Genomic DNA, 9,528 nt, shown 5'->3' on the forward strand with positions numbered 1-9,528 from the left:
GCAGTGTGGGGTCTGAAGGGGGTGTCTGGGAAAGGTCCAGGAAGTGGGGGGTGGGTGAGAAATCAGGGCAAAGGATGGGGCTGCTGTGAGAATGAAGCTGGTTTGGCTGGCAGCATAGCCTGGGGAGGTGCCTGGAGGATCCTGGCCTTGATCCTCCACCCCCAGAATGTCCCATCCTGGTGCAAGTCCAGCGAGGGCTGCCCTTTGGGGTTTCTTCAGGGAGAAACTGCTTTTCCTTCTGTGGTGTCCCCCGTTACAATCAGTATGTTGGACTGGTGCCACCTCCTTCCAGCTGGGAGTGTGACCAGGATCACCCCAATACCAGCCTTGCTCAAAGGAAATGACCAATGAGATTTGTCTGGGGAGTGGGGAGGGTGGCCTGAGAGGGGTGGGAGAAGCCCCGCACCAGCAATCAGGGTGTTAGATGAGGATGCATCAGACCACAGAGCTGAGGAGTCTCCCGGCTCTCAATGTTGTCATCTTCCCCGGGGCAGAGAATGGGACGTTGCTATGGACACCCAAGTCATTGGAGCCATTCACTCTGGAGATTCTAGCAAGAAGTGCCAAGATTGGCTTGGTATCTGCACTCCAGCCCAGGACTGTGGTCTGCCATTGCAGTGCAGAGAGCCAGTGTTTGTACAACCATACCAGCAGGGCGGGCAACTCCTCCCTGGAGGTGAGTGTTGGGAGGCAGGTAAGGAGTTTCTGTGCCGAGGGGAGAGGAAACGAGAGTGGAACGGATGCTGTGATTCTGCCTCTCCTGGGTGTGTCTGTGTTGGGAGGTGGGTGGAGCAGATTCTAGTCTCAGGCCATAAACTCACATGGGAAGAAAGAGAACTTTCTGGCCGGGTGCAGTGGCTCATGCCTTTAATCACAGCACTTTTGGAGGCTGAGGCAGGTGGATCACAATGTCAGGAGATTGAGACCATCCTGACCAACATGGTGGAACCCCATCTCTACTAAAAATACAAAAATCAGCTGGGCATGGTGGCGGGCGCCTGTAGTCCCAGCTACTTGGGAGGCTGAGGCAGGAGAATCGCTTGAACCCGGGAGGCGGAGGTTACAGTGAGCCAAGATTGCGCCACTGCACTCCAGCCTGGGCAACAGAGTGAGACTCCATCTCAAAAAGAAAGAATGAAAAGAAAGGAAAGAAAGAAGGAATGAAAGAAAGGAAAGGAGAGACGAAAGAAAGAAAGAAAGAGAGAGAGAGAGAGAAAGAAAGAAAGAAAGAAAGAAAGAAAGAAAGAAAAAGGAAGGAAGGAGAAAGAGAAAGAAAAGGAAGAGAGAAAGAAAAGGAAATAAAGAGAAAGAAAGAAACTTGATTGCTTATAGTTCAACCGGATTTTTCTCTCCCACCTCCCCTCTGCCAGGCTGGCCGGTAGCTTCCACCTCAGTCTTTCTCACAGTGCCCAGTGGTTCCCAGTTCCACAGCTCTGTGGCAAAGCTCAGCAGAGGGCCCTGCGGTGTGGGGTGGAAGGTGGTCATGGGGTCCCTGGCATGAGTCCACACAGGTTTCCATCACAGCTCTGCCCCACTTCCCCTTCAGACCCAGGGAGAGGCTCTGCTGCTTCTGTGCCTTACTCAGACACAGGACACCTTTTACGAGGCCGCTTACGGTCCTGTCTGCCTAGAAGCACCCCACAGCCATTTCTCCCTAGGATGTCATCATCACGGTGCTGGGAAGAGAGCTGCTGGTCGCTCTATCTTGACACCTCCAATCCCCTTTGCTTTCTCTTTTACTCTCTCCCTCCGGCTAAGAGAAACATCTTTTCCAGTTTGGAGAAATTACTTCTCCATGTTTCTAGCCAAGATACTTAGCCTAATTCCACGACTCTTGTCCTATCTGCTTTTAATTTTATTTTGGTTGTAAAGGAAGAGCCAGAAAGTGTTTATCTGGCAACACAAAACCACCTCCTTCACCCCTTACACACACACACACACACATGCACACACACACACGCACACACAGACACATACACATCCTTCTGAAGCATGAGCAGAGAATGGGGAGGTGGATAGAGGTAGTGATGGTTGGTGGGGTGGGGGGTAGAAAAGGATAAAATACACAATGGGAAAAAGACAGATTAAAATCAATCTACTATTCTGGAGATGCCCCGAGCTGCTTCAGTAAGGGAGTTAGAAAGGGGAGTGCAGGGAGCTTGGTGAGATATTGGAGCCACAGCCTTTGCTGGGCTGTTGTTCTGGTTGCTGCGTTTTCTCAGTACTTAGCAGGGAGGTTCTGTCTTCTTGGTTTGGGAGTCAGCAACGGAGGTCAAAATGTCAGCTTATATGAAATCCAGTTTGCAGGCCACATAGGAGCCTGAGGCAGGTGGATTGCTTGAGCTCAGGACTTCGAGACCAGCCTGGGCAATATGGCAAGACGCTGTCTCTACTAAAAATAAACAAATTAGCTGGGCGTGGTGGCATATGCCTGTAATCCCAGCTATTTGAGAGGCTGAGGCACAAGAATTGCTTTAACTCGGGAGGGGGACATTGCAGTGAGCCGAGATCGAGACATTACACTGCAGCCTGGAAAACACAACGAGATTGTCTCATAAAAAAAAGAAAAAGAAAAATACAAAAATTAGCGGGCATGGTAGTACATGCCTATAGTCCCAGCTCCTCAGGAGGCTGAGGTGGGAGGATGGCTTGAACCTGGGAGGTGGAGTTTGCAGTGAGCCGAGATCAAGACACTGCACTCCAGTCTGGGCGACAGAGTGGGACCCTGTCTCAAAATAAATAAATAAGGAATCCAGTTTTCAAGCAATAGAACATACATACATACATGGATACATACATACATACATGATATATACATGCATTGATACATACATGGATACATTACATGCATGGCTATATACATACATGATACATACATACATACATGGATATATATATAGATACATGGATACATTCATTCATTCATTAATGCTTCAATTATTCACACATCCCCCGTCTTACTCTAGAAAGGATTTCAGGCAAAGAGCTAGAGTGTGAGAGGGAAGAGGCTGAAATCCTGGTGCAGGGCCAGGCAGGGAGTCAGGGTAAATAATGAACCGGGGAGGCCAAATAGGCAGGACTACCGTGTGGCTTTAGGCAGGGCCTTGCAGCCCCAGGGCCTGGTCAAGAAGGTACTCACCAGGTGCTGGTGGAGCTGAGACATGACTCAGGCAGGGTCCACAGGTTCCCAGGCCAAAGGGGTCAGTCAGAAACACCCAGAAGCCCTTACCAGTTTGGTCTCCTGGCCGCCCGTGATCAGCAACCCTCCTCCAGGTGGCCGGCTGCAAGTGTGACGGGCGCACCTTCGGCCGCTACTGCGAGCGCTCCAAGGACGCCTGTGAGGAGCCATGCTTCCCGAGTGTCCGCTGCATTCCTGGGAAGGGCTGTGAGGCCTGCCCTCCACACCTGACTGGGGATGGGCGGCACTGCGCTGGTGAGCCGGGAACAGGGCCTGGAGGAGGGGCATCTGGGAGCAGCTCATAGCTCAAGGGTGTAGACAGCCAAAGGCAAACCATTTCTCTCCCTTTTCCGGCAAGCCTTTAGAATGCTCAATCTAGGTAGGTAATCTAGGCAGGTATGGGAAATCTAGGTAGGTATGGGAAATCTAGGTAGGTATGGGAAATCTAGGTAGGCCTGGAAAGGGGGTGGTGGATGGTGTGGTGCTGAAGGAGAAGAGGTTGTACAGGCACAGGGGAGGGGACGGGGCTGAGCATCCCTGAGGCATTGACTGGGGAAACCCTGGGCAAAAGACTGAAGATGGTCTGCCCAGGGGAGGAGACTTCAGCAGCGGCCAGGGAACCGGGCAAGCTGGGTCCTCAGGCTCCCTGGGGGTCTTCAGAGACACGAGGCCCAGGATCTCTGCATCTCACAAGTCAGGACGTTTGGAGGGGCTGGCGTGGGGATCCGGCAGCAAAGGTGCCTGATTTTCCCTTTGAGTCCTCCCAGCCATCTGTTCCTCCCACTCTGAACCATCAGAGTCTGATGAGGGAGATCACAGCAAGGCCTTTACCAAGCCCCCTTAGGCAACCAAATAAAATCTAGAGATCACTGTGCCTTCAGAGCCGAGGCCAGAGTGGGTAGAACCGCAGATTTTATAAACGCAGACAAGGAGATGGAAGTGAGAGGGGAGGGCGTGAGGAAAGTCGGCTGGGGGCCCCTCCTCTGCCAGCCTTCAGGGTCCTTTCTGAAGCAGAAGGTCTGAGAAACACTCCAGTCTCTCTCTATAAGTCGAAGAATACCTGCCTGGCCGAGGAAAGGGGTTGCCCTGCAGAGAAACGCCTGGAAAAGTGGGGAAGGATGGTTTGGGGTTCTGAGTGGCCCACAGCAGAACACTGGGGGAAAGAAAGCAGGCCTGTCCCGGAGCGGGTTTCCACGGGCTGGACTCTCCCTCCGCTGCCCCAGTGCGCTGCTGCTGACCTCCCTGCTCACTCTGCAGCTCCGGGGAGCTCTTTCCTGTGTCGGAACCAGTCCTGCCCTGTGAATTACTGCTACAATCAAGGCCACTGCTACATCTCCCAGACTCTGGGCTGCCAGCCCACGTGCACCTGCCCCCCGGCCTTCACCGATAGCCTCTGCTTCCTGGCTGGGAACAATTTCAGTCCAACTGTCCACCTAGGTACCGCCCTCTCACCCCCCCACTCTACCCAGGCTCCACCCTCTCACCCCCACGCTCCACCCAGGCCCCGCCCCTTACCCCATCCAGGCTCCGCCCTCTCACCCCCACTCCACCCAGGCCCCGCCCTCACCCCCACGCTCCACCCAGGCTCCACCCTCTCATCCCATCCAGGCTCCGCCCTCTCACCCCACTCCACCCAGGCTCCGCCCTCTCACCACTACACTCCACCCAGGCCCCGCCCTGTCATCCCCGGGCCCCACCTTCTCACCGCCACACTCCTCCCATCTTTGGGGAATGGGATATGATAATGGGATGGGGAAGCTCTGGGGTCACAGGACAGAGCTCCGGATTTATCTGGGATGGTGTAAGGTGCGGGCTGTAGGAGCTGGCGAGGGCAGCTGTCACATCAAGGACCACGGGGCTGTGTGGCCTGTGGAGGAAGGACGGAGGCAGAGACCTCACATCTGGCTCAGTGAGATGAGTGGCGGGAGGCCCGGGGCATAGTGGAGTGAGAGCGCTAGGGTGAGGGCCACTTCTCCGGTGTCTTCAGTGACCTGTCACTGTGGAATGGAGCAGTCACCCTGGGCTGGCCCGACGGACATCTTGGGTAAGTCTGGGTAAACCGTGGGGTGATGATACATTTGCTTCTCCCATCTCCAGAACCTCCCTTAAGAGTCATCCAGCTCTTGCTCAGTGAAGAGGAAAATGCCTCCATGGCAGAGGTCAACGCCTCGGTCAGTGCTGCAGGCCGCGCTCTGGGTGGGCGGGGACGCTTGGCGGGTTCAGGCCAGAGCGGAACCATCACTGTGCGGCCTTCATCTTGTCATCCATCTGGATTCAATTGCCAGAGGAGGCCGGAGCCTCTTGCCCCATGGGAGGTGCAGGGCATTAGGAAGTGAGGAAGGCCGGGGACAGAAACCTCAACTCACCATAAGCAGAGACCAGGGTGCCAAGTCACCCCAGCCGAGACCTCTAAGCATCTTGGGTATGATCTGGAAGAAACGAAAGGACATTTCACCTCCAGGGAGTCTTCCCTGACTTTCCAGAGAGAACTGGGTGTTCCCTGTTCTTGGCTTCCATGCCATACCTCAATCACAGGCAAAGTTGCACAACTGCTGAGTGGTTGAGGGTCTAGAATCCTGCACACCCAGAATCAAAATCTCTGCACTGCCCCTCACTAGAGCAGGTATGTTAATTAGATACATTATATAACAGGTCCTCTGTAAACACAGGGACAATCACAGCACCTGCGGCAACAGGCTGTCTCACTGTTTAAATGATGTGCATCAAGCATTTAGTACGGTGCCCGACACGCAAGTATTCAAACCTTGTAATTGCTATTATTACTACTGCAAGCATAGCACTCCCCACTCCACACTCCACACTCCCCACTCCCTACTTCCCACTCCCCACTCCACAATCCCCACTCCCCACTTCCCACTCCCCATTCCCCACTCTCCACTCCCCACTCCACATGGTAAAATCTGTTGACATTTGTCACCTGCACCAGACTATGCACTCTTTTGAGTTTAGATTCCACCTAAGTCACCTTGACACCCCCAGCCCCTGACGATCTCCTAGGTCTACTTAACCCTTGTTCAGTATACTGGGGAGGGGTCATGAGTCATGCATCAGAGGCAAGTCTGAGGAGGGCGACAGAATGGAAAACCCTTCACTTACAACAGACATTATTAAGCAAGGACCCGAGACAGTCACTGGGCTAGGTTAGAGTGCGAGGATGCAGAGATGGTGAGGAATGTGCTGGGGTCCTGGGGCTCCCGTTCCAGGAGGAAACAGGGATGAATACACCCATCAAGGTGGGAGGGGATCTCCCCTCTGGATGGGGCCTCACCCCCACCCGCCCATCCCCCATCCTCTGTCCTAGGTGGCATACATACTGGGGACCCTGGACATGCGGGCCTTTCTCCGCAACAGCCAAGTGAACCGAATGTAAGTGGGACTGTGTCCCCTGAGCCCCAGGTCCTCTTCCTCATCCCCACTCCCTAGCCCCCATCACTGTCACTCTCCCACACAGCAATTCCCCAGCACCGGCCTCGGGAAGCCCCATTCAACACTGGATGGTCATCTCGGAGTTCCAGTACCGCCCTTGGGGCCCCGTCATCAACTTCCTGAACAACCAGCTGCTGGCTGCAGTGGTGGAGGCGTTCTTACACCAGGTTCCACGGAGGAGTGAGGAGTCCAGGAACCACGTGGTCTTCCAGCCCATCTCCAGGGAAGACGTGTGGGATGTGACAGCCCGTGAGTCCATCCATTCCGGGGACAGTGTGGGGGTCACTGCAGGGGGTGGGTAAACAGAGGTGCTTCCGCCCACACAAACAAGTTAATTGAGTTTTTCTGTTTGCTTGGTTTTGAGAGAAAGCGTGAACATTTTATCCAGCTTCCTTTTAGATTCAAGAGCAGGAGCAGCCAGCACCGCTAAGGCAGTCACATGTATACAGCTTCACAGAGCAAGTACCTAGCCAAGGCCTTGCTGACTGTGGCTGCTAATAAAACAGCAGCAATTTATTTTCATAACATTGCTAATAGTTTTCTTAAAATGCCATTGCACTTAAACATACACAAGGACACCCCCATCGTGTCTGTCCTCCAGCTGCAGGACATTAAGCTGGAGACTGGAGACTGGCCAGGGACAGAGGCAACTCTTCCCTGAAATGATGTGACACTGTGCAACCACCTTCCCCAGGCCAGGCCAGGCCTCAACACCCCCCACCACCTTCCCCAGGCCAGGCCTCAACACCCCCAAGCACCTTCCCCAGGCCAGGCCAGGCCTCAACACCCCCGAGCACCTTCCCCAGGCCAGGCCAGGCCTCAGCACCCCTAAGCACCTTCCCCAGGCCAGGCCTCAGCACCCCCATCTGAAAATGAGATGGGATTTCTGAGCCCCCTTTCAGTGCTGACAGCCCCTGGTTCTCCCAGAACAGGTATAAGTTGGCAAGCTTGTCAGAGTAACAAAGGAATAACACATCCTATTTTCTGTATAGGGCAGAGAATAGGGCAGTGACCACCCCAAACACAACAGAAAGTGCTGTTTTACTTGGGTCTGGGACCAAGCAAGAGCTTCTCCTAGAATCCTGGCTAAGCCTGCTCCTGGAGCAGTGGGTGAAATCCCTCAGAACTACTGTATGTTGGGGAGTTGGGGTAGGAGGCCTGGGAGGCAAACCCTGACTATGCAATTAAAGAAAACCTATAATTTTTATTATACAAGTATCCTATGTTTATTGCAGAAACTTTAGGAGACACAAATTTAACAAAAGAAAAGAGGAAAAGCCCTGTAATGCCAATCCCTAGAGAGACAACAATATTTTGTACATATCCTTCTGAACTTTCTTTCATGCCTAAGAACTTCACACATCGATTTTTTATTGAAGGATCAAATCATTCCTAATGTTTGATAACCTCCTCGTTAAACAATTGTGAACAGATTGTCTCATATATTGTATCCATATTCCCATTTGACATATTATAATGGTAGGTTTGAATATAGTGTCATCTTTTTTTTTTTTTTTTTGAGGCGGAGTCTCGCTCTGTCGCCCAGGCTGGAGTGCAGTGGCCGGATCTCAGCTCACTGCAAGCTCCGCCTCCCGGGTTCAAGCCATTCTCTCGCCTCAGCCTCCCGAGTAGCTGGGACTACAGGCGCCCGCCACCTCGCCCGGCTAACTTTTGTATTTTTTTAGTAGAGATGGGGTTTCACCGTGTTAGCCAGGATGATCTCGATCTCCTGACCTCGTGATCCGCCCGTCTCGGCTTCCCAAAGTGCTGGGATTACAGGCTTGAGCCACCGCGCCCGGCCACATAAGTGCTATTATGATCATTTCCTTTTAAAGATAAGGAAACTGACACTGAAAGAGTTAAGGAATGTTCCCTGAATTTCACATCTAGTTACTAGTAGAGTTTCAGTTTCAACCCAGGTCTGGCCACCTTCAAAGCATACGCTCTTTAGGAAAGCATTTTCCATAGAAAACTTTTTCCATAGGAAACTTTTTCCATAGGAACTGTCATCCCCTGGTAAGGATGTGCAGTTTATTTAACCCGACCCCACTTCTGAAACGTTGTTACTATTATCCACCACGCTGATGTGAATATGCGGGGCATATGTGTCTGTGCACCTCTCTAATTACTTCTCAGGAGAAACACCTGAAAAGGAATTCGTGGTTGAAAAGGTACTGATTTAGTGTTCATCAGTGGCTTTCCGTGTTAATCTGTGTCCTTCCCGACAGTGAACGTGAGCACGCTGAAGGCTTACTTCAAATGCAGTGGCTACAAGGGCTATGACCTGGTCTACAGCCCCCAGAGCGGCTTCACCTGCGTGTCCCCGTGCAGTAGGGGCTACTGTGACCATGGAGGCCAGTGCCAGCACCTGCCCAGTGGGCCCCGCTGCAGGTGCATAGGGCTGTGGCCAGGAGGTGGATGACAGTGCTGGGGAACCCAAGCTGGGCAAGACACCGCAAGGGGTCCAGAAATTAGGATGGCTCCCTTTGTAATGAGAAAGATCGGAGACCTGGGAAGAGGGGACAGTGGGAAAGGAGAGTTGTGAGTGCCTGCTCTGTGTGGAGAATAAAGGCGCTATATTACAAACTCTGAAACCCAAAGGAGCCACAGGGGGTATTGAAACCATTTCGAAGATGAGAAAACTGCAGCTTAAAGATGACAAGGAACTTGCCCGGGGAACCAGTAGGTTAAGCAGCAGGGCATGGTTTCCAAAGCCAAACATTTTTTATTTTTAATTTTTTGAGACGGAGTGTCATTCCGTCGCCCAGGCTGGAGTGCAGTGGCGCGTTCTCGCTCACTGCAACCTCCGCCTCCCGGGTTCACGCCATTCTCCTGCCTCAGCCTCCCGAGTAGCTGTGACTGCAGGCGCCCGCCACCACGCCCAGCTGATTTTTGTATTTTTA

At 52.8% G+C, this 9,528-nt stretch overlaps 1 protein-coding gene across 1 annotated transcript in view; it reads left to right on the forward strand.

The window, feature by feature from the left end:
- Window positions 1-9,133, forward strand: part of LOC108524414 (mucin-4-like) — a gene marked incomplete at its 5' end in the record, with an annotated part of 28,429 nt that extends 19,296 nt beyond the window's left edge. Inside the window, 7 exons of the mRNA XM_017865483.1 lie at window positions 495-676; window positions 3,274-3,433; window positions 4,436-4,615; window positions 5,276-5,349; window positions 6,501-6,565; window positions 6,651-6,874; window positions 8,854-9,133. Of these exons, the coding sequence (XP_017720972.1) occupies window positions 495-676; window positions 3,274-3,433; window positions 4,436-4,615; window positions 5,276-5,349; window positions 6,501-6,565; window positions 6,651-6,874; window positions 8,854-9,047 (1,079 nt within the window). The remainder of the gene's footprint in view (window positions 1-494; window positions 677-3,273; window positions 3,434-4,435; window positions 4,616-5,275; window positions 5,350-6,500; window positions 6,566-6,650; window positions 6,875-8,853) is intronic.
- Between the last annotated feature and the right edge of the window lie 395 nt (window positions 9,134-9,528).

Source organism: Rhinopithecus bieti, unplaced genomic scaffold, assembly GCF_001698545.2.
Source record: "Rhinopithecus bieti isolate Rb0 unplaced genomic scaffold, ASM169854v2 scaffold_83126, whole genome shotgun sequence".
Lineage (NCBI taxonomy): Eukaryota > Metazoa > Chordata > Mammalia > Primates > Cercopithecidae > Rhinopithecus > Rhinopithecus bieti.